Source organism: Gadus morhua, chromosome 10, assembly GCF_902167405.1.
Source record: "Gadus morhua chromosome 10, gadMor3.0, whole genome shotgun sequence".
Taxonomy (NCBI): domain Eukaryota; kingdom Metazoa; phylum Chordata; class Actinopteri; order Gadiformes; family Gadidae; genus Gadus; species Gadus morhua.
In genome coordinates this window covers 26,143,968-26,168,288 of record NC_044057.1, presented here as the reverse complement: position 1 = coordinate 26,168,288, position 24,321 = coordinate 26,143,968, and the positions used below count along the sequence as shown (strand labels likewise).

The 24,321-nt window shown below is 45.8% G+C and overlaps 2 protein-coding genes and 1 non-coding gene across 5 annotated transcripts in view; 2 read left to right on the top strand and 1 right to left on the bottom strand.

The window, feature by feature from the left end:
* Nucleotides 1-140: 140 nt before the first annotated feature.
* LOC115552479 (ubiquitin-conjugating enzyme E2 A) lies at nt 141-3,259 on the bottom strand. The gene is made up of 6 exons (XM_030368627.1): nt 3,040-3,259; nt 2,053-2,133; nt 1,806-1,831; nt 1,370-1,459; nt 1,192-1,280; nt 141-988 (listed from the first exon to the last, which is right to left on the bottom strand). The coding sequence occupies exons 1-6, from the start codon at nt 3,081-3,083 to the stop codon at nt 860-862; spliced, it is 459 nt and encodes a 152-aa protein (XP_030224487.1). The 5' UTR covers nt 3,084-3,259; the 3' UTR covers nt 141-859.
* A 1,159-nt stretch (nt 3,260-4,418) lies between these two features.
* Nucleotides 4,419-4,490, top strand: trnae-uuc (transfer RNA glutamic acid (anticodon UUC)). The gene has a single exon. It is a non-coding gene; the product is annotated as a tRNA-Glu (tRNA).
* A 199-nt stretch (nt 4,491-4,689) lies between these two features.
* elf1 (E74-like ETS transcription factor 1) overlaps nt 4,690-24,321 on the top strand; it is a 43,499-nt gene continuing 23,867 nt past the window's right edge. Inside the window, exon 1 of one of the 3 annotated variants that reach the window (XM_030367528.1) lies at nt 4,690-5,179. The gene's annotated coding sequence lies outside the window, so the exon portion shown is untranslated. Of the gene's footprint in view, nt 5,180-12,083; nt 12,492-24,321 lie in introns of those variants that run through there. The other 2 variants (XM_030367527.1, XM_030367529.1) reach the window with 2 other exon arrangements.

Sequence of the window (24,321 nt, the reverse complement as noted above, 5' to 3'; positions counted from 1 at the left end):
GATTTTCTCAAAAGGAACTTAAAGGGCCATGACGAAAGCGGCTTGTTAATTTTATCTACAAGATAAATATTTTGTTACATCCTACTAGCGGAAAGTTAAACTGAAGACCGCATCTACGAAAGATACCAATGTTCAGGAAGTCGAGTCAGTATGAGTTTATTCGTTGTGAAGGGGTAGCATAACATACTCAACCCAAGTGCCTGGAAAGGGCACATAATTCAATCCTTAACATGTCTGGATAGTCAAGTAAAGAAAATGTATATAGTAAAAGGCATGGCTTGAACATGTAGTCTAGAGCCAGTAACTAGAAATCCAGCCTGCATATCTCAAAGGCATTGATTGTAAGAGATGGATGTCAGCACCAGCACACCGTCTGTCACACGCAGACCCATCGCACATTTTCTAGTAACCCATCATACATTTTCTTCAAAAGGTATTCAAAAATGCTAAAAAGAAACATAATATTGAACACATGGTAACATCCTCTAAAAATACAAATATAAATGTATGTTTTGACACTGCAACTGCAATCCACACTTAAGCTTAAGTACAAGTGTCAATCATGGTGGCCCAACCTTGGTGGGTGACTCAGAAAAATGTTTTGTTTGGAGGTGAAGGGAAAATTTGGTGCATCGAAGAAGTTACCCAGATCTAACCAGGTACATTTACTTTAACATGCTACCGCCCAACAACAGCATCTGCAGAACGCGATGCCACAACACGACATTATACAACTATGGGACAGACACATTAGAAAACTGTCAGATTGTGTGTATGATCGTTTTTCATCACATGATCTGTGTAGTCTTTACTCTTGTGGCGGACATTTTTTTTTATACTTTGCAAACAAACACACGTGTCAACAATCACGCCAACTCTGCTCGACAATAGCCGACACCCTCTTCTCGTACTCCCGCTTGTTCTCCTGGTACAGCTGGGCGGCCTGGCTGTTGGCCGGGCTGTTCGGATTGGGCTCATCCAGTAAAGACTGAGCAGACAAACAAAAACACATTTGAATCTTCTCCACAGCTGCAGCTCATGAAATGAACATACCACTCCCGGTTTACCCTATACCCCAGCATTGATACTCCCGAAGAAATATGCAGCTGCAAGTATACTTTGCAACACTTATTACAACTCTTTGTGAATGGCAACACGTATGCTGTGGATGTGTGTAAATAGATAAAATACCTGTATTGAAGTTAATATTGAAGAAACATCATAAGTTGGACTCCAGCGATTCTGTAGAATGTCTAAACATATGCTGCCATCGGCATAAACTGCAAAAAAAGAAAATGAAGGGAAAACATTAAGACACTACACTTTTTTGAATTTGACTTAAGGTTGCATGAATACTACTAAAACTTACCATTTGGATGAAACATTTTGGAGACAAAACGCACTGTTGGGGGTTTATTTGGATACTCTTCTGTGAACTCGATAGTGAGTTTAAAGGTTCCTAGGATTAAGAAAAGCAAGGCTTAAGTCAAAATGCATGTGTTTAGAACATCACCTCAAGGCCTACAGGGCTTCTATTTGTCCCTCAACACTGCTTGAATTGCCCATAAAAAAAATGGCATGTTGGGGAATAAAAGTGCCTTGAATAAAACATGGATACAAGCCAAAAGCATCAGCTTCTATCATGAGCTTAAATGACACGTCCGTCAAATGATTGTTTGATTGGTTAAATAGCATTGAAAGGAATTTGGACGTTATTCAACCGTCATCGTAATTTGCAAAGGTGTATTGCAACCAATGTACTTTTATCAGCCAGGGCCGATATGAGCTACGTGGCGATAACCTACCATCTTCAAAGGGTGTTCCCTCTGGTCTGAAAAAGAAACAAAAACATGATTAAGACACAACATAGTTTCCTTTTTGGACACTGAATTACAATAAATTATTGGAATCTGCGACTTTTTAAAGCCACCAGTTGATGCATAATATGATAGTTACAAAGTTTAGATGAAATGATCTTCGCATATTGTGTTTGCCAAAATACTTACTGCATAGGTCTGACCACTTTTAAATTAACAAATGTTATACACTCACCCAAATATGACAGCATTCCAGACCATAATATTATTCTCGGACGGAGCTCCACTCACCCCGGCTGGGGGGTCTTCTTGCAGCCTTGCAATGCAATGAAGAACAGATTAAAATTTGACCAACACTAACTGCTAGATGTCAAGAAAGAAATACAAAGCAAAATAGAGAAGCTAACCAAAATAACCTCAGCTGTGCTGGGGTGTCTGATATGTCTCGTAAAGGTGATTATTTATACACTTTCCAAGAAAACAACTGGGGTTGCCATTGCCATCGAGCTTTATTCACTAGTAAATAAAATGGATTTATCATCTCATGTGAAATCTCACTTGTGACCGCTTTGTTAATAGGTCAGAGTTCACAGGACTCCTGGGGTTTGACTGTACTCAACACTAGGAGCACGTGTTGAATGCGTTTTATAATCACAAAATAACATATTTTGACCCCGTTAAACATCAAATTTTGCTAATGCAGGGAGTACAATCTCAATCATCGAGGTGTCCCCAGCGAGCTGCACTGGGCCAGACACACATCCATATGTAATGTAGCGTATACCATAGACCCTGTATGCACTGTATATGTATAAATCAACATTAACACCATCACAATCATTCCAAATTATTCAGGTTTGAATCGACCACGACACCTTTCACATAAAGACCAGCCACCACCCGGATCAGAGTTTCCTTCCGAACCCATTTCGACCAAGTTATTTCCATCTAAGATGAGTGACGTGACACCCAGCGTCAGCAGGCAGCTAGCAGCTACAGCTCACTTCTCATTGTCCTCAACACGCCTAACAGGTGGCCTGTCCCCCAACTAAACACAGATTACGATCCAATAACCCCCAGGTATAATTTCATAAACATATATCGGTGTCCACTCAGAGTTGTGGCCCGTTTACACCATGTAAGCGACGGCTAGCAAAGCTAGCATCGGAGGCTAACGCTAGCTATAGCGTTACCATCGCTGCTTGTTTTTCTGTTTCCTTACCGTTTAAAATCTCTCATGAGTCGTCGTCTGGCCGGGGTTGACATCGTGGTCACGCGGTTGCCCTAATCGCAAGCATACAAGTTCGCTTTAGATTATAAACCCGGCTGGATTTCTTATACTTTATAATACGGCTAACTAGTGTTTATTAGTTGTTGAGTATCTTCTGCCTGTGCTGGCCTGCTGCCGTATCGAGTGGTCGGGCGATACCACTCTCTGCGGAGGGGCGGACTACACCAAATCTCACCCTGTGTTCTGATGAAATAGGCAGAGATATATGCAAATTGAAACATAATTTACAAGATAAATGAGGAAAAATGGAATGAGATGTATTTGCAAGAGTAAGTGTTGAGTATTTTTTTTGCAAATACTCCACGTTAGTTATACCTGTACACCCAATACCTGACTTGTGTCGTTCCAGTACGAATTACGTCATTTGTTTAGCAACAGTATTTTGGATGGAGCATAAAACAATTCGTTAATACGGTAATAAGGCATCACTCATGTTAAAAACATGCATGTAATAAATAAATAAATAAATGAATAAATAAGTCGTATCTAACGTTGTTACTGTTAACCAAAGTCTGATTAGAAAAGTGTCTTGAATCCTGAAGTAAACAGTGTATCCTCGACAGACTATTCAGTAGTAGGTTACCAGTAAGGTGCCTGTCGTTAAGGATTGACCAGAAGGTGGTGTTGACCAGTAGGTCGGGTTGACCAGTAGGTGATGTTGATCAGTAGGTCGGGTTAACCTGTAGGTCGGGTGGAACTGTAGGTGGGGTTGACCAGAAGGGGGGGTTGACCAGAATGCGGGGTTGACTAGGTGATGTTGATCAGAAGGTCGGGTTGGCCAGTGTGTGGGGTTGACCTGTAGGTCGGGTTGACCAGAAGGTGGTGTTGACCAGTAGGTGGGGTTGACCAGTAGGTGGGGTTGACTAGTAGGATAGGTGTTGTTGATCAGTAGGTGGAGTTGACTAGTAGGTGGGATTGGCCACTAGGTGACGCTATTCGCCAATGTAACACCCATGGATAACAATTTCGAAATGCGCGTGATCAAAAAACGTTTCCTATTCAATTAATAACTCAAAATGTGTAATATATATTTGAAACAATATGTATACAAACAGGTCTTCAAATGAGTCACAATATTCGGTGATTCTTTATAAATCACCAGATATTAAAACATAAGACTCTTAACTGACGTAACGCCACATCGTCTTCCCAAGCACTACACCTATTTTATTATTTAAATATAAACACGAAGAAAGTCTAATTTCTACATGTTTATTACATTTCAGTAGTAATAGGTAAATTATTATAATAAGTAGAAATTACCCAATAGGTTACATACATCTAACCCAAAATGGCCTCTCTCTCTCGTCTCCCATATGGTCTAGCGGTTAGGATTCCTGGTTTTCACCCAGGCGGCCCGGGTTCGACTCCCGGTATGGGAACGTCTCTTTTTGGGGGTATCATGGCCAATAACACATTTCCATCACTATATAAAAGTCACACATGTAAAAAACGTATTTAATCACTTCAAGCACAAACATGTATCTTCAGTATACACATTCAGCTCCTCAAGTATCTCAGATGAACAGCTGTCATGTCTCAGGGTGGCTGATGAGGAAAAGGCAAACCCCGCCCAATGGGGAAAACAAAGTTGACATCCTCACTCAAAGTAGCAGAGGCACCGCAAGCGGATTTCTTCCCGGGACAACGTGGACACCACAGATTCACCTTTCTTATCACGTCCAGGTCCAGGTGATGACAACATGTTGAGACCATAGCGCAGACAACATAGTGAACAACATCAAGACCCGCACGCCTAGCAGAGGCGCTCTCCTCCTCCACGCTGAGAGGAGCATGAGAGGCGCCGTGGTGGCCGCCAGCCAATCACTTCCCAGGAAAATGTGACTGCGAGGAATTCCCCACGCATCAGCTATTGCTGTCGGGGGAAAGTAGGAGCTACCGCCAGGCTCCCAGAGGCTCAGGGTGGTTTCTGGAGGATGTAAACCTCAGTGACTGAGTTCAGAGAAGGACCTGGGACTATATATTGAGTACAGAGACGGACCAGGACTTATGGTGTGAGAAGGCGCAGGCTGCTGGGAGATACATGAACAGGACGCAACTGTGTACCAGGGTAAGTCTTTGGTTTAATGGGAAATAACTTAACCACGAACGCCACGAAATGTTTGAGTAGTATGTATTTTTTTTTAAATTTCATTACACTGTTTAATTCAGAGTACACTCGACGGTTTGCTAAATATTTGTTAATTTCTTTAGGTCTTGGTAATGTCACGTGTTATAGTTAATCTTCGATGTACTCCCACCGCGTGTGGCGGTGTCACCGCGGCAATGATCCACAGCCTGATTTGCCTTCATCAGATGAGAACAGCCCAGGGATAAGTGACTCCACTGATGGGTGTAGCTGCTGCTGCCCCCCTGCCTGTCTGTGTCTCCTCCACCCGCCTGACATGTGACGTGCAGTTTGTGAATGGGCTCCTGTTGTTGGGAGGTCATGTAAATCCTAGGCTATATTATTCCTACAATCCTACATGCTTTCTGTTTCAGATGGCCATTAAGCCACATAAAAAAATGGATTTGAGATATTGTTTGAAATTCTACAAATGTACTCGTTGTAGGAAAGTCCAGAGAATGGTCCTAACATGTGTGTTAAAACTATTTCACTATAGCCCTATACAATCTTTTTCTGTGTCCTTCTTCTTCTTAATCTCCAGCAGCCGGCACACATGTCTGCTGTGTTTAGCGAAATGTTGTTCTCTCAAGACTGTTGATCACCCCGCTTCAGGGCAGTCCAAATGTTTACCAGATGTTTACATATTTCGGTTGAGATGCTTGTGTCATGGGACGACCCGGCTGGATCCCATTGGATGCCTTTCGTCCTTTTTCCCCCCAGCCAAAGGCCTTTGTGACGCAGGGTTGAGGGGGGAGAGCCTAGGGGACTTCTGGCGGCCTTGCCCATATCAGACAAGGCCAGCTGGAGAGCCTAATTTCTCTCCCCTCCCAGAAAGTCTCCCCTTCCTGGCACATTACTGGAAACTGCTTTCTCCACTCCAGCGGATTACCCACTATAAGTGGCTATTTTTTAGTTTGATGGTGGCTGTTTGCTCTGAATTAACCTGACAAGTGTCTTCGGTTTTCTGCTCCAACATCGAACTGTGTTGTCTTCCCTCTGTCTGTGTCTCATGGTCAAAGTCATGCATAATTCACTCGCAGTGACTTCCAAACCAGGAGGCGAATCAACAACACACACCGCATGAACCCTGCGTGACCCGTCTGACTGGCGTCCTGCTGTACTTAAACAACAAAATACAAGGCTACGGCTACGGTTGCATTTGAATGGCCAGGGTTCTTCTTTGCCTAACCGGGAACAGAATACTTTGGGTAGAGGCTAATGAAATTCCTGGCACTCATCATGTGACAGTGATGTCACCCTGTGCAGAGCAGCTGAGCAGTGTGTCAGTGGCCGGAAGACAATGGGGAGCTGTGCTGTGTGTTATTGTGCAGGGCACATATTAATGTTGAGATGGTGCACAGAGCAGTGGATCTTCTTACGCGGCTCGCTCCGTCTGGGCACTGCCCGCCCGCCCTAATGGGGCTCTGCTTATTGATTTAGCCGCTCTGCCAGAGGAGGCCGAGCTCTTCTGGTCAGAATCGACCATTAGCGCTTGGCTGTGTGCACTGGCAGGATAAAGAGCAATGCAGGGATATTAATAATACCACGACTAAAAATAGTCTCTTTTAGTGGCTGTAGGTTGAAAGAAAGACAATGATGTGCGAAAAACTATTTCGGAAGTAGGCCTACCAGGGTTTTATGTTAGATTGTTCGGTTCAGAACAGGATTTAGGGCGACGAACCAGGATGTCGCTTCCATTGATGTTAAAATGGACACATTGTTAAGTATGGAGACACAGAAAATGAAAATGGATGTCCCATTTTCGTGGAGCAACATGTATTTAATCTGGCCACTAATGTTAACATCGTTTTGGTATTTTTCAACATACTATGAATAACCACAAGATGGCAACATACATGTGCCTTGGCCATTGCAGTGTCGTGTTGCGGCAGAACGCCCGAAATTAAGAAATCAACTTGTGAAAGACCAAAGCGTACTTCTCGTTTTTTGTGCTACAAACCCAGGATTGTACCGTTTTCTTTAGAAAGATCATAGAGGAACCGTCGATGGTGAAGTTCCTTAATCTGAGGTTTCTGTGTGAGCACGGCCGGCCGCGCATGTCACCTGAGTTTCAGGTCCTCAGGTGTCTGATTGCTAGGCAGCAGCAGTAGTAAAGCTTTGTCATTGGCTGTGACGTCGCCGGGTGAGGAGACCAGGGAAATTCCACCTGTAACCTCATTCCAGCCCTTGGCTCGCTCCCGGAGCCATGTGACCCGCATAGGTCATAGCTGACGTTCCTATGATTTACTGAATCGATGCAATGAGGACGGAGAAATGCTTCAAGCAAGCCTATCCGGCCTTGATAACTCTTTATCAAAAGATACACTTTATATATTTATTTAATTTCTTTGACTTTTAAGTAAAGCATTTATGCAATACACTAATTCGTTTTTATAGAATTAGTTTGAATAAGGATGATCTATTATGGTAAGAGCACTAATTACGTTGTTAGAGGGTTATTGCATCTTTTTATATTATTGGATGCCTAATTGTGGTAGAAGTACATGTAATTTGTCCTTAAGGAGTTGTTCTTAATAATAGTAACTGATTCAAAACATAGTAACCAAATTTCCCTTTATGCATGCCAGCGTGTAACGCTATTCCAACACGGCACATTTGACATCTCAAAGGCCCAAAGAGGTTGTAAATGTTTCAATGGCACTTTTGAAGGCGTGTCAGAGAATCTAAAGATAGTTCCCTTTTATAAAGAGGACTCAACCTCTCATATGGACACTTGTCCGTGCTGTGCTCCACGCTATGTTTCACCATGCCATGCTTATCTAGACACAATAAAGGCACATTACAGATACACATGAGATTCATTCAGATCATCAGTTCTCAGTACACATTGTACTCCGGCCAATGTGTCCTTTGTAACCATGAGCTCGGGCACTTTAGGACTTTTCTATTGAAAACCAATTTCTTGTTAGTTTCAGTTTTCTTTCCCATGTGTGCGTGCATGTGCGTGTGTGTGTGTGTGTGTGGAGGCAATACAGAAAATTGTGAACAGTAGTGTTCCACAGAGTAAATTTAGTGACAGTATAATTGAGTGTGATGTTCTGCCATATGTGTGTGTATGTATTTCTGTGTTTGTCTTTGTGTGTGTGTGTGTCTGTGTGTCTGTGTCGGGCGTGGGAGAAGGGTACACATGACGTTAATTCATTTTGTCCAGACCTGTAGCCCCCAGAGAGAGCTCAGAGCGGCTAGAAGAAGGTCACCAATGTATAATAACACGAGTGGGCGTTGTGTCTTTACCAAGGTCCGCTAAGTCAGACACCCACACACTGCTTGTGTTATTTCTATCTGAATGAAGCTGGGCCCAGTCAGGGCTTGTGAGTCAGCGAGCGTCTGAGATCATCCCATGGCCCTCAGCGGCTGTGGCTGCTTAGGATTTCAAAGGGCTTCAAGGCATTTCCAAAGTGTATTTATTTATTTTTAACCATCCATATCCGGTGATAGTCTCTAACAGTTCGGTGAGTTACATTCATAAAATGACTCGACAATGTACACATTTTTTAGTACTTGTTGAACAACAAATACTTTGTTACTGGAAACTACCATGGAAGACCTTCAGAGTGCTTCTACCTTTGAAGGATGCTGGAGCCCAAAAGGGTTCAGACCCATAATGTTTAACTCATCATCAAGCAGCATGGCCACAACACCTAACTAGGTTCTTTCTGAATGCTCCGGTTGGGTTAGGGTTAGGGTTAGGGTTAGAGTTCTTGTGTGTGATTGTGTGTGTAGTGTTGAAACAGTGTTGCATTCCAGTAAGTGGAAAACCAAATGCAGACAGGTCCGGTTTTTTAATTCAGGCCTCTCTATATTCAAGTAGTCGACAAAGGACAAACATCAGACTTTTTGTGTAAGCATATTGGACCTACAAAGGATTATCAGTTTACTGTGGCTGGAATTTTGACAAAGTTGCATAGCTGGGATATAGACCCTAACCCTAGACCTAATAGGTTCTTTAACGTCCTCTCAAATGTTCGTCTTACATTCGTGTAGTGCTACAAGTTTGCAAAACAATATTCTGAATTTATGTGATCCTAAGATAGACTAGAATAGTTGAACCATACATCATCAACATTGAACATCACATGTACTGCTTCAAACTATAGCTCCACTTAAACACTAGTGAACCACACGCAGTAAGGGCATGTTGTGAAACAAGGCCGTTTGTAGCTTGGCTATTAGGCCCGTTCTCAGCTGCTGTTTGCAGCAGCCATAATTGTAAGACTCTAAAGGAAAGGCGTGCCCCTTTATTTAGTCAGCCGGGTCACATAGTTGGCACACACACACATTATTGCTGTTTTGCTGCAGCTCGTTTGTCGTTCTGGCCATGAGGCAAAGGTCCCACACAATGAGACGAGCCCTGCCTTGGAGCAGACTGGATCTCGTTTCAGCTCAGAGCGCATTAACACCTCAAATGTTGTGAATCGTGTATTCATTCTGGAGTATTCAGATTGGATTTGTGACATGAATCTGTGTGTCTGCTCTTTATTACAGGGTTATTATAATTGGTTGTTAATCCTTAAGGCATTTCCTCTTGATTTTAACAGAGAAAGAATATTCATTAGTTTTGTTGAAACAGTTGAGTGTAATCTTGATATCCTAACCACACGCTAAGACCTCTGCAAAATCAGCACACAAAGCATTTAGGCTAGTGATAATGATATTCCAGTATAACTTATGGTGTAGCTGCAAAGTTTAAGAGTTTAACAGCTTCGTTAGGGTCATTAGAGTTGAATAAAGTCCATGGCTTCCTATTTCAGGACTCCTTTATAAACGGAGAGACTCTCAGCCTGAGAAAGTAGAAAAAGGAATCTGAGTCTGCTGCTCAGTATTTAGGTCACTGTCAAAAGTGTCTTCTAGGGCAGCGGTCCGCACCCCGACCCCAGGCTAGTGTGTGTGTGGGGGGGGGGGGGGGGGGGGGGTAGCCAATCAAACAACAGATTGGCCTAAAGTGACGATGCAGCCAAGGAGTCTGTTAAAAGCGGGTTCATTTACCTAAGTTATTAAGTTATGGTCTCGTAGTTCCGCATTATAAAAACAATCAAAGGCTTCTTGACGTCAGAGAACCTGCGTGAGACTGCATGGTCAGTCCCCGGGGGCGCAGGCCGTGGTATCTATCATTGAGACTGTGCTGCTGTCATTGACGTTCGCTTAGCTCATCCCTGCTTGCTTCTGTGTAGTAATGTCTAGCAAATGACTGATGGTGTAATCTCAATTAAGGTAGGCCCCTTGTACAAAAATGTCAGAAAGCCAATAATATTTACTCTTAAAATAGAATCTGTTACAGATGAACAGAAAAGGAACAAAGGTTAAAGTTCTGAGTAAGGTTTGTATTGCTTTAATTAATTTGGTAATTTGTATTAAGTAACCCAGGATGTTACTCATGCTGTTGATTTCAGAATATTACTTTGACTTGACCACATTCAGCCTACCCCCTGCGTGAAACGGAAAACAAAAACCTGTACTTTAAGGTGCAACTCACAGCATCTACCACAAACTACCTCTTCCTGTCAGCCAGAAGTGCTACTTCTAATGAAGATGCTTATCAAGCAAGCTGACTATATACTACACACACACACACTCAGAAACACACACACACACACACACACACACACACACACACACACACACACACACACACACACACACACACACACACACACACACACACACACACACACACACACACACACTAGGCCTGCAAACCTGATTTGAAGCAGGATCGTCCAGATATCGGTGGGTCTAGGCAGGGAGGGTTGGTAAACCAAACAGATGAATTCCCCTGATTGCCCGACGTGATCTCAGGGCCCTCGTAGAGACAGTCTGTGGCTGAAGGACTTGGACTTAGTGATTATTGTACACATCGTTTCAGCTGAACAGCAGGATGGCTCTTGAACCTCATGTTTGATGTGTGCTTTGGCTTAGGATAAGGCTTGGTTAAGAAACGCTTACACATTGTCAGGTGAGGCTGCTGTATTGAGCCTCACAGTCTGTCTCTCTCTCTCTCTCTGTCTCTGTCTCTCTGTCTCTCTGTGTCTCTGTGTGTCTCTCTCTCTCTCTCTCTCTCTCTCTCTCTCTCTCTCTCTCTCTCTCTCTCTCTCTCTCTCTCTCTCTCTCTCTCTCTCTCTCTCTCTCTCTCTCTCTCTCTCTCTCTCTCTCTCTCTCTTTCCCCCCCCCCCCTCTCTCTCTCTCTCTCTCTCTCTGTCTCTCTCTCTCTCTCTCTCTCTCTCTCTCTCTCTCTCTCTCTCTCTCTCTCTCTCTCTCTCTCTCCCTCTCTTCCCCCCCCCCCCTCTCTCTCTCTCCCCCCCCCCTCCCCCTGTCAGTGAACATCAGGGTTGTTTGATGGTGTGGGGGCTGTATTACCGCCAGGGGGTAAAAACAAACCCCTCCCCCTCCCCCTCCCCCACCCCCACCTCCTCATGCGGACCATCCACCCCCCCCGCCCAGCCTGGAGCCCAACCCCCGAGTGCCTCGGACCCGTCCTACTAAACACTCCCCCACTCACACGCATTCAGAACGTACGAGCAGGAGGGGAGGCGTTTCACGACCCATTATATGGACCGGGATCCTCCTGTTGTCCAAATGCTATAAACTTGATTGCCCCACATTGTCTGGTCAAAGTCTGCAGTGAATGCATACCTGTTCAACTGTATTCATGCCCTGATCCGGCAGAGGAAACTCGAGCCCTCCTCCAAAACAAGCAAGCCTCCTATCATCTATTATGTCGTTTAAGGTGTGGCCTGCCGGTTAGACCTCTCTGCTCTCGCCTCTCCCCTCCCCCCGTCCCCGTCCGCAGCCAATCTGCAGCGGCAGCGCAGCTCACCTGAACCCATTTGAATACCGGAGCCCGTCCTGCGCCCTGATTGGTCAGGTGCGAGCGCCGTACCCTGAGGCTGCTCCACCAATGGCAGCGGGGCTGTGTGAGTCACGGGGAGAGGACAAGTTGCTTCACTACACTTCTCCTTTTCAGTTTTTAACAACAGCCATTGCAGCCTTCTTTCTGTGACTTTCCCCAGAACCTATATTGTGTTGACGTGTGCAGAGGGCAGCCATTGGTCCACATCTTTAGCCGGGCGCTCTCCTCTCCGCTCCCAGAGCAAACCGTGGATTACCTTTTTTTTTATTTTTCTCTTTTTTCCGGTTCCCTTCACATCTTTATTGGTACCGTTTTTTTCTGTGCGCGGCTCCAGAGATCTGACCGTCGTTGCCATGGACCCTGACACCCAGACCCAGACCCTCTGAGGTGAGTCCACGTCCCGGTGGGTCCGAGGGTCTCCTGTATCTTATGCTGCTGATGTTCGTCGGAAATATAACGATGAATTCGCTGATGATGCAAGGGCCGCCTGAAGTCTGTCCTTAACACACCTTAGAATGGGGTTCAGTGTGTGACCTGGCACGCACAGGACACACCTAGTCCTATTCTATATCACGGGACAGGACCAGAGTAAATAGTGTGTTCTCTGGGTATGCCGGACAGATCTTGAGGTAAAAGCAACCCGTATTTTGAAGCAAATAGCAAATCACACCCAATGCTTGCAATGCTACGACCATGTCACCGACAGGCCACGTGAAATCACGTGTGATGTTATGTTTTTTCACTTCCATATGATCCACATGGACTGTATTTCTTTTATACACCTGCCATGTTGTTTTCCTCTTATAATCCGTGACCTTATATGGTGCTTCTTAGCCAGGGCAGGAGCAGCGTTTGCAAGCCCCCTGGCCCAGCCCACATGTGTCTTTCTCTGTGGAGCAATACCAGCAATTATGGGTTGGTTCAATTATGTTTCACCTCTCCCGCTCTCCCCCGTTCGATCGCTCACAATCATGTGCTGTTGCCCTCGTACGTTCTGTAGAAGGGGGTCCCCCTCTCTCTGTAGCTCAGCTCTTGAATTAGGGGTTGACGCTTCGAGTCAGGCAAGTTTAGCGCCACGCATTACCATAACCAATCTTATGGGTTCATCAGTGCAGAATGCTGCTCGTCTTGAAATTCGTGGGTCTGGCAGGTTTTCACTATGATCCATTGTGTGAGTGTTTTGTTGTGGGGTGGCACCTATCCTAGTCTTGTGCGTTCCAGTTCTCTTCTTCTTATTCTTCTTTTTCGTCTTCCAAGAAAGAGTTAAAAAGTAATGCGCTCAACGTTGGTGAACCGAGAAAAAAAAACATGTTTGCAGCAGAGATAAAAAGCATGCTTCCTGTTTCTAGACAGACAAACTTTGTGGTCCACAAAAGACGTTTTGCACACATCACTAAATAAACACTGGCCCGGTTTAAGTGACATTTATACAACACACCCAGTCTCTATTGATACTGTGAGTAAACCCTCACAGTCCAGAATAAAATCCTTAACCTGGACATCTCCTTCCTGTTTTGGATATACCTGTCATACATTAACTTGCCCCATCTCCCAGGCCAGTTGATGATTTCATCTTATTGGCATTTGAGATAGATTTTTGCTGAAATGTATGACGTACACCCTTTGAGGCCTCGAGAGGCAGAAACAAAGGAGATTACGACCGAGAGAAAGAGAGACTCAAAACGTACGAAATCTTCTTGCTTCTTCTCGAGCTTGACAGGAGTTCAGAATGAGAACACACTGAGGTTTGGTCCAGTGTGTTCCCCACCTGTACCTCCATCGGCACTGGACCCCTGGCTGAGATATTATCAGTGAAGGGCTCTGTTGTGTCCAATAGGCATGAGTTTGCATTCGGCCGGCCTGTCTAATCATCTTTTATGCCCACCCTGATTTGGCTTGTAAATGAAGCCTCGGGCGGGAGCTGCTGCCAGGTGGGAGCGAGCGCACACACAAACACACACACACACACACACACACACACACACACACACACACACACACACACACACACACACACACACACACACACACACACACACACACACACACACACACACACACACACACACACACACACACAGGCTTTGTCTCTCTAATACTCTGACTGATAAGTAAGAAATAGGAGGAAAAGGAGGAGAGGGCAGACAATGGCTTCACACATTGGTTTTTCTTTATTTACCAATTCTACCATAACTACACTATAGTCTGTTCGAGGGGCGTTTCCTTCCCCCACTACAGGTCCACATTTGGCCACTTGAAGGCCTCAGAGTTAGACTGTGAGGCGGAGAAGGCTTACCCATCACGCTCTGTTTCTAACCGGGTTACCAATAAAGGAGGGTTACACAAAACCTGTGTTCTGTGTTAAGGACACAGATAATGAAACCACCTGTTTTATGTCTGCCTGGAAGGGAAACGCACGACATGTTGTGTGTTGTCCCCTTCAAGGCTATCCCAGGGTGTTCTGGAGGGGGGAACACAGGTATTCTGCAGATTGATGGATCATAGGATCGACAGCACGATAGATGCCTTGAGGAGGAACGACGATGATTAGGATGAATTATTCGTAGGGATGACCCATGCTCCAGGACGAGTTTCATTGTGTTCTCCCTATGAGAACCTACGGTATGAGCGGCAGTGAGCGAAACACAGCAAACAAAACAATGCAGAACTATTAGCCATTAGCCATAACCATTAGCTCTCTGCTCTTCTTCTGCTATGATTCATGGCTGTTGTCGAGCAAGGCATTACCAAACCACTAAACAACTGTTGTTTTTCGCATTAGCACGGAGAAGTGGTCGTGATTATCTGTTACAGTGCCCGTGTGTGTGTGTGTGTGTCAGTGTGTGTGTGTGTGTGTCCACATGAAACACAGAGCCAACACCAAGGCAGAACAGACTCCCTGCGTAAATAAGTCAGAACATTCATTGGGCAACGGCAGGGTAGTGTTGAAACTGTCTCATGTGGAACAGGCTGGGACTGGCAGGCCGCTGTCCTGATGGAGCCTGCATGTTGGATCCCAGCAGTGGACTCCGTCCAAAGACCCAACCAGTACAACTCACGATCCTGCAGAATGAGGCTTGCCTTGGTTGTTAGACTGCACTACAAATGAGAATGTTCGTATTGCAATTATTTTTGGGAGGTGTTAAAGTATGCATTCGCAAAGAGCTGGAAGTGATGGGGCTAAATATGATCTCAAGTCTTAAGTAAGCCTTGAAGGTTCTTAAATTGAATGACTTCATCTCATTCAACTGCACATTTTAGAACCACCATGGTTTTGGGCTTGTTCATCAGAGTGCATCATGGGAGTTCTTGTTGGTGGTACTCTGGCGTATTGAGAGCACTGAAGAGTGTGGTACTGTCAGATCAGGAACATATGAAGACCGTAACCAACCGCCTTTATTTTGTCCCGTCTCACATGAGAAGCGCTCTAGCAGTTACAAACACGACAACGATGCCCCATCATGACAAATAATATCCAGATGATTTACTAAACCTACAAGAAAAAAAAAGACTTACAACATACTATATATTCCAAATGCTCTTATGCTACCAAAATGGCCGCGGCCATTGCAATCTGGCATCGCCATGGATACGCCTTGTGGAGCATCACCTTCGCTTGAACCTAAAACCTAATTATCCCCTCCCACCCTTATCCCCTAATATTCCCTTTTTCTTTTCTTCATCTAGTCCCTCAGGACTGGGCAGGGTGTATGTCAACTCCCAGGAGTCTTAATGGCCGGTATTCTGATGATATAGACTATCAGGGCACACCTCTTGATAAAACACTCACACAGGGCTTGTTATGCAACGTATCAACACATTAGGCCGGTCCCAGTCAGACAGGGGGTGTAGGGGGGTGTAAGCCACTAACTCTACACTAATCGCCACTGGTATAATTTACTACACAAAGCTTTACATGGGCCAATCCAGAATGGAACATAAGCAAAGGCAAATATTGCAGGCACAGGTTGATCAAACAGTTGCACAAGATCACATGTAATCTTCTAAATGACCAGGTGCCCAGATCTGATACGACACAATTCAATTAGAATCGTGAACCGCGGTTACAGAGATAGTTCTCTATGTCTCCACAATATCCAGTCAAAGAAGGACATATACTAAGGTCTGGGCGGCACGTTTACGCTACCATATAATAATTTTCACTACCTTGTTCTCATTCTCATTAATTATTTTTAAACAAACAAACCATTACCCATAGTTCCACTGTGAGGCAACATGGCCGCCGCGGCCGCTGTTATCCCAGGTGGTTTCCCCGTGATGACTTGGCAGAAAGAACACAGTACATGCATGTGTCCTTCAGCCCGGCGGATGTGTCACAGCTCCAGCCCAGCGCGCTACTCGCCTCGTGGTTTTTTCCAGTTCGTGTCGGTTCCGCCCTGCATGATGTCATCATAGTGCTTCAGACGCCAGTCTTTGACTCCGAGGAGAGACGCGGCCGGCACACAGTCTCCAGTGGACTGACGAAATTTTATATTCATAAATTAATCTGGGGATGAACTATTCATCCCCAGGTTCTCATGGTGCTGGTTTACCTGAGTTTCCGTTAACCTCTTAAAGACCACTGTGTACGCGATGGGACGGATGCAGCATGAAGCACTATTATTAAGTTTTGTACGATGATTTTATATTGAAAGGTTGCAAGGATTTATTAAAATATTGACAACAATGTGTAGCATCTCCTATGATACCAATGTCATAAACACTGACATTAAAGGTATTTACAGGTACTCAGGAGTTAATAAGATGATTATATTCAATATCTCTGCAAAGGAGTTCCGGAATTTGGTTCTGTGTCGTCTGAGGCTTTTGGCCAAAGACTCTTCCAGGCTGGTGCAATGGAGTCAGAGGCTTGAGTTTCAGTGAGCACCGAGCCTAGGGACGGCTTTGGATGGTCATGGCGTCACAACTCACTCACTGCTGAGTAATGCTTGTCTCAGTAGCACTCAGACATCATCATCATATGGATATTACTATGGATGTGTAACCCTAGCCTTATTTCTTTCATTTGAACCCGATCCAGAATACAGCTCGGCACTTTATGCCTCTAACTGCTCTCAGAGCATCAGAGGCTTTTCAAAGTGCTGAGATGTAGATGTCACAATGTTGGTTTTGTGGTGGTCACAGTGTGCAGGAGGAAAAAAGCTAAGAAACGACAACAGCACATGGTGGTTTCACTGCAACTGAAATGGAAAATCCGGGCGAAAGACGTGTTTTTAATGAAATACTTTGCATTATGTTTCATCAACAAGATGTGCTCACCGACGCAGGCAAACACACACACACACACACACACACACACACACACACACACACACACACACACACACACACACACACACACACACACACACACACACTCCATTGATGGATGGAATAGAAGATGAGAAAGCATAACGACAGTACATTACATTTATTCAGCCGGTCTAATTCTGCACATTCCTAAATCCGTTTTTCTTGATGCTGAAAGATAAAACCATCACAGCTCAGGTAAAGACTAGCGATAAAACAACATTGAACTTGTTTCAAAACACTAGCCGTCTCTGTCTTCCAGGTCCTTAGGTAGCAGACCTAACCATAAAACAAACCCTAAATAAGTGACGTGAGGCAGAAAACAAATACACAACCCGTCATAAAACCTTCTTAAAATCAGTTGACAGCAGTAGACACTATCCCTATCTACCATTATGTCTTCTGGCTTACGTCGTTTCTCTTTTTAACGATGACGCATGACGGACGCATCGACTTCAGATGTGCAGCTGAACAAAAAGTGTTTATAATGCAGCATAATATCATGCTCTGATCGGGGGGGGGGGGGGGGTCAGGGACCACAGCCGTCATTCTGGCCCAGAGATGAACATGCAGGCAGGCCTGATCGTTCTCCTGTTAAAGTGAACCTCCCTTTCTGCTCCACCTTTCATTCAAATAACTCCCAGAGCTCCCGGTGGAACACGTGTCTCCAGTAAACAGTCATTTGACTTTCTTCTGAGCTTTAAATTATAAACCGCCATGCCTCAGCTCATCTCACCGTGAAGGGCATCTGGGTCTGGTTTCACGTAGAAAACAATGCTGAGAATTAGTCCTAGTCTGGCCGCGGTGATGTGCAGTTTGTCTGCTGTCACCTCGATGTATTCAGTGTAGGATAATTACGTTACGAAGGAGACGTTATGCGGCGCGCCCCTTTGTCTGTTCGGCATACGTGGGAATGCAGGTTGGTTTGTGGCTTGTTGTCGAGCTCGTCCAGCAGCCTGTTAAACGCACAGGCCGTTCTATAGTGACTGAGGCCCACCTGCCGCTGCCCGCCCACCAGACGGCCGTCTTTACGGGCCCGTTCCCTCCGTCTGCCACCGAGCAACAGCCACTCCTTGTTTACCTATGTCTTTCTGCTCGTGGTTCTCATCAGGGTGAGATAAGCCCCGGCCCAAACTGGAGCGGAGGCAAAGGTGGCCACTGGGATACAGTGGGGCTGCTACCAGTGGTTATGTGGCACTACGACCCAGTGGTTACATCCAGTGATGGTTGATCGGTCATCCACTCCTCTGCCTCACCGCTATGAGACTCAAGGGTTTGTGATGAGGGAGGAAAAACGATGAATCATTCTAAATGATATCATCGCATTGCATTTTTACCTCAATTATCCCTTTTATACATCATATCGATTTTTCCATTGCTAAACAACATCAACTGAACCTGTTATGTAACCAGAGGCATCCTCTGTGTCTGCCTGACCAGGCAGTTCATGTCCCTTTGCCCTGAGATTGAGGCGCCAATTCCCGACCTTCCATCTCATAATTCCCTCGGTGATATTCTTAGCAGTCTCAAATGTCTATATCATATCTGGCAATTCTTTGAACATTATCCTTATCTATAATTAAGTGAGTTAGTGACGTGCTGCCCGTGTTGTTCTTTTATAATTTCTCGTGTAAATACTGCTGAATAAGGGCTGAGGCGTCCTGTTGCCCCTTTTACTTTTCCTTCATACCTTTAGCATACTTGAATGGTTGTGTGATCATGACAGGACCATGATAGGCGTTCTGACAAAGACGCTATACGTCAGGCATTCTTCCGATAACTGATGGTATATCGGAAGGACCTGTTGGTTCAGTCCCACGTCTTTAAAGAAACTCGTACATTCGGCGTCACCTGAGTCCAAGGAATTAGCCGCCCAGAGGAGATATTTTTTTTAGTGGCTTTGAGATTAGATTAGCAGCCATTGGACGCTGATCGCGGGAAGCGGCGGCCTAACGTCGTGTAACCTAGCCTGTGAATCAGTGAAACATTCTCCATGCTGCTCTGCTTTCTTGGTTTTTGGAGGCGCTGTCAAGTTGAAGTCCTTTACAAACATGGAGACACTGAGCCAGAAAAGCCTGAGGGGGACACACACGAAACAAAGTGTTTGAATGCGTTGTCTGAATCTGATGTCGACCGTGATGTAGATGTCGAGTTTCAATCCAGATCCACCGGCAGCTCCCCTCAGGATAAAACAAACCTCCTCATCAATCCTCTGTGAAGAGGGCGACACCGACTGAGTTGTGTTCCATTGGGTTTGAAGGCGGGTTGCTCCATCCTAACGTGCGGTCGTGCCGTCCCATGCATACCTCTCCCCCGGTGGACACACGGCGGTGTGTATGTCCAGACCTGTTTGGTATGCAGCGCTCCTCTCCGCTACGCCTCCATCCCCATCCCCGGTTCGGCGCCACCTCCACGCATGCCTGATGCTCCCACCCGAGCCTCCTCGTGGCCTTGTTCATCGTATACCCTCGCGCTGGGTGGGGCTCAGGAAACATGCAGTCAGACCGTATTTATAGCACAACAATGTGCTAGTTGAGTACCGTGGGTTTTATTTTTACGCTTGGTTGGGTGAATGGTTTTTGCTTCGTGTTGTCGGTGCCATGCTTGCGTTTTGTTTTGACGCCTCCGCCCATCCTGAGATCTCTGCCAGCTCGCCTGTGCTGTGACATGTCCGTGTTGGTAGGAGTGTCAACAGGGGAGGGATGGAGCTGGGCCGTTTCACAACGCGCTCGATACAATGGTTCGTTTTTTGTTCTTGGACTGTCATGAGGTGTCTCAGTTTGAACACGTTTCTTTCGAGACGATAGTTTCAAGAGATGAATTTGAATTTGATAAGTTATATTACACACCCGCATGTGCAGGTCGTGGATGTGAATCTATCGCAGAGGTACTCGTTGATTCAAGAGTAGCCTGATTAAGATGAACCAAAGAATGTATGTCACAAGGCCCTGTTGAAGGTGTGCTCAATCACGCTCATGACACACTTTCAGACCAAGAGTTTAACATCTAATACAATTTGAGCTGAAAATATGAATGCAAGAAGTGTGTGCGTGTGTGTGTGTGTGTGTGTGTTCACGATGCAGAACAACCATTATGCAACGCAGTCGGCTCGCACATCGTCACAGGCACAAGCCCTCCAGACGAATCGCATCGCTAACCTTCCTACTCTAAACGTGTGTCCGCTAAAAGACGAGAACTAAGCCTAAATTCAGCTTTGAAACCTTGGTTTGACTCCCAGAAGGCTGTTTAACAGTAGAAGTACAAAAAACGTGAAAACATGAGGACATCAAGGGTAGAGAGAGAGAGAGAGATGTGTTTTCTCAAACCTTGCTTCAATTGCCTGACCTCTTTACACAACTCTTTACGGCCTCTACCTACTTGAGACATGTGGCCTGTTTCCACTTAAAAGAAGACTTACAACTAAATATTTTGACCTGTAAGGTGGTTTACTTAGTGGAATGGCTCTACTATGTCATCTGATAGAGAAGACCTGCTTGTCTGTATTCGCCAAACAGACTTAGATGTAGTTATAGATCAAAGGGCCATAATGTGATGATGTTGGAACATGTAGTTATAGTTGTATACATGGCCTGGTGGCATGTAGGTGGCTGGGAGTCATTCCGTGTGATTGGATGATTCAATCGCTACCCTGACATTTGAAAAAATGCGGGACAGCCGTTCTGTACGTTCATACCACACAGCTCTGGTCTTATATGCATCGCTCCAAAAACGGAGAGGCATCTGTGAAATGCTGCCACGGGAACGACAAGGGGTTTTCTGATCAGTTCTGTAAGACCGAAGGACGTGGGGCTTGCTCCGTTTGTTCAGAGGGGGTGAAGCCACCCCTGTCGAAGCAGACAGTAGTGTTGTGTGTGTTGTGTTGGTTGGGGTTGTGGGTTTTCAAGTCTTGTGCGTTTGCTTTGTGGACGAGGGGGTTTCAGATAAGAAGAGGCAGGGGGTGCGTTCTGCAGCCCTGTGGCCTGCTTTGCAGTTCACCACTATGGTTGTCGTGAACCAGGCCAAATGTGTATGTGCACCTGAGCTAAATGTCTGTGTGCACATGTTAACGTGCAAGGGTGGCTCCTTAACTGAACGTGTGAACTCATTAGCTGGATCCATGGTAACAGGGTTTAGGTTATCTTTGATTTCATCAACATGTAGCTGTACCTGTTAAGGCCTCTGTTTGTATGTTGGTGTCTTGTTGTTATTGAATCCCTCGGTGGAAATTGCATTTAGCTATTTATTTATATTGCAAGAAATGTAATTATTAAAATAGGAACATGAAAAACGTATTTATTAGGAATGAATGAACTACAAAATAAAGCTTTTTGTGGAAGCTGTGACTATCTCACAGTTGAATGTGTCTTGCATATGTTTTCACTAAAGGCTAAATGTTGAGGCCTAAAATAATACAGTATTTTCGGAGTAGCTCAGCAAACGAGAGGGGGAGTGAAATAACTTTCCACACTTGCGTCTCTTTTTTTCTCTGAATGTGGTCTAACAGACAGGAAGTAGCAGAACCCACCGCGTGGTGATGCATTTCCTGTGAGCGCTCGATTCACAGGTCAGCCTGTTTCTTTTCCTCTGCACAGCCTCTTTCAACCATATCTACCGTTTCAGGTAATTCTGCTATTCACATCGTTCTTACCAAGTTCCACCAAACCAGCAGGAGATTATCTCCTGTCGCTTGTAACAAATGGGCAACATAATAAAGTTCTTGTGTGAAATGCAGAAAGTCTGTCATACAATCCCCCAAAAGGGGAACTAATCTCAGGGAGCTGCAGTCTCTCCACTGAACTCTGGACTGGGTGTTGCTCTCCACTCACTGTGCTGAAAGCTGAAGTCAAGTCCTTGTTTTGTCAGCAGTCTCCTGCTCCCAGACCGAATCCTCCACCCCATTAGTTAGTTATTAGCGAGTTAGCGGACCCGGTTGCCTGTCGCAGGAGGGCCTGATTCCCCCCACAGCCCGGGGGAGAGAGTGGAAATTTACAAGAATTGCGAGAGATGAGATTAAATTCCATTCTCCCCCTGAAAGCACACGCTGGAGGTGACGTTTTCCCTCTCGCCTGCCGGTCTCCCGCTGCAGATGGTTGGTATGCTAATCGACCTAGCATGCTCCTCCTCAGACTTTTACTCATGCTCTTCCCCACACACACACACACACACACACACACACACACACACACACACACACACACACACACACACACACACACACACACACACACACACACACACACACACACACACCTTGACACACACCCACGCACATGTACGCACGCATACACATGAGGAGAGGCATACTTTCACGAGCTGACGTAAGGCTGGTCCCAGCCCCGGTCGAGTACGTCCTCTGCCTGCTGGCCCGTCAGGGATGCCTTGCTCAGCGGTCCCCTGCCCCCCTGCTGGGGTCAGGAGGACTGGGGGAGGAGCCAGCGAGTGGTGAGCAACATGGTAAAACATGTCTCGTTGTGCAACAACGCCACCGGTGAGTAAAGCATAAGGACTGCTTTTGAAGTACGTTCTGCAACAGGTATTTGCGTACGTCGTTTAGTTTTATGTCCACAGCAGTAGAGAAAACAACCCTCCCTCCATCCCCCCCTCCTCCACCCTCCTCCTCCCCTCCTCCTCCACCCTCCTCCTCCCCTCCTCCTCCACCCTCCTGCATGTGTTCTTTGTCGAGGGTTGAATCAACTCACTTAATTACTGTCGTGCACGGTGTTGCGTTAGCAAACACCTCGTGGGACTATGACCTTTACCATGTTGTATAATTCACAGTCCGCCTCCCGCCCGCAGATTAACTCAGGATCCAGAATCCATGAAGACTTTCCCAGTAGAGTGGAAGGGATGAACCTTCCCTTTTTGGGAACAGTTTTTCTTTTAGCATTTTAGTTATTATTTCACTTCTGGGGGCAGCCGGGAATCTCATTATTTTTGTGCTGTTTTAGCACAACGGCGTCTAATCTTACCCGGGCAGATAGGCTTCCAGAAATAGCGTTGAGGGTCGTCTGATATCCACATGAAGCTATCTTCTGCAGCGTGGCCGCACCACTGAGTCATTTCCTTTCCACAACTCGAAACCGCTTACTTCGGCTTGCCCCGAATACGGTGACCGCGGAAACAGCTCTTTCGCACGGAGCCTTTCCTCTGAGTCTTTTCCTTAGAACCTGAATCCCCCATAGACCCACTCACTCATTCACTTCATTTGACTCATACGAAACAAGAAAAGGCTTTTTAGAGGTTTGCCTGCTAAGTTGATGTTGGGCTCAAGATGAACATTCACAGACCATTAAGGGCCTGCATCAAACAAACCCCGGCTTGGTTCGGTCTTGATCGATTTACTCATTCGCTGATTGATTCATCAATTTATTGGAGCTGTGACTGTCGTCTGCTAGTGTTCACCGTCGATGTTGACGGTCAAAAGTGTTTTCCTTAACACCTCTGCTTACGCACTCCCTTTCCTGTCTAGCCTTGTGGCCTTAAATCCCGGAATAGTTGCGAAATTCCAGGAATTCCCAGAGTCTGTACTGAGCGTCTGACTGGAAGGACCTTCAGGCTTCTTCCGGTCGCTCGGTGGCTCTGGGTCCGCACGAAGCTGCATCTCATCCCGTCCTCTCCTCCTTACCCTCCTGTGGCTCGCCTCATCTCTTCCCGGTGTCTCTTCCCAGAAATTTCACTCCCTGCCCATGACCGGCCCTCTCCGCCCTCTCCCGTCCTGCGATCGCCACACTGCAGTCGCGTTGCCCGAGTCGCGCTGCTCCTGTCGGGAGAACCAACAGCGTGTTTTGTAACCTGAGCTGTAAAAGGCCGATAAGAGTTTTGCCCGGTCCTGTTTTTTTTCCCTTGTATTCCCCCCACAATGTTTGCACTCGCACACATCGACGGTGACTCACTGCAGAGTCATTCA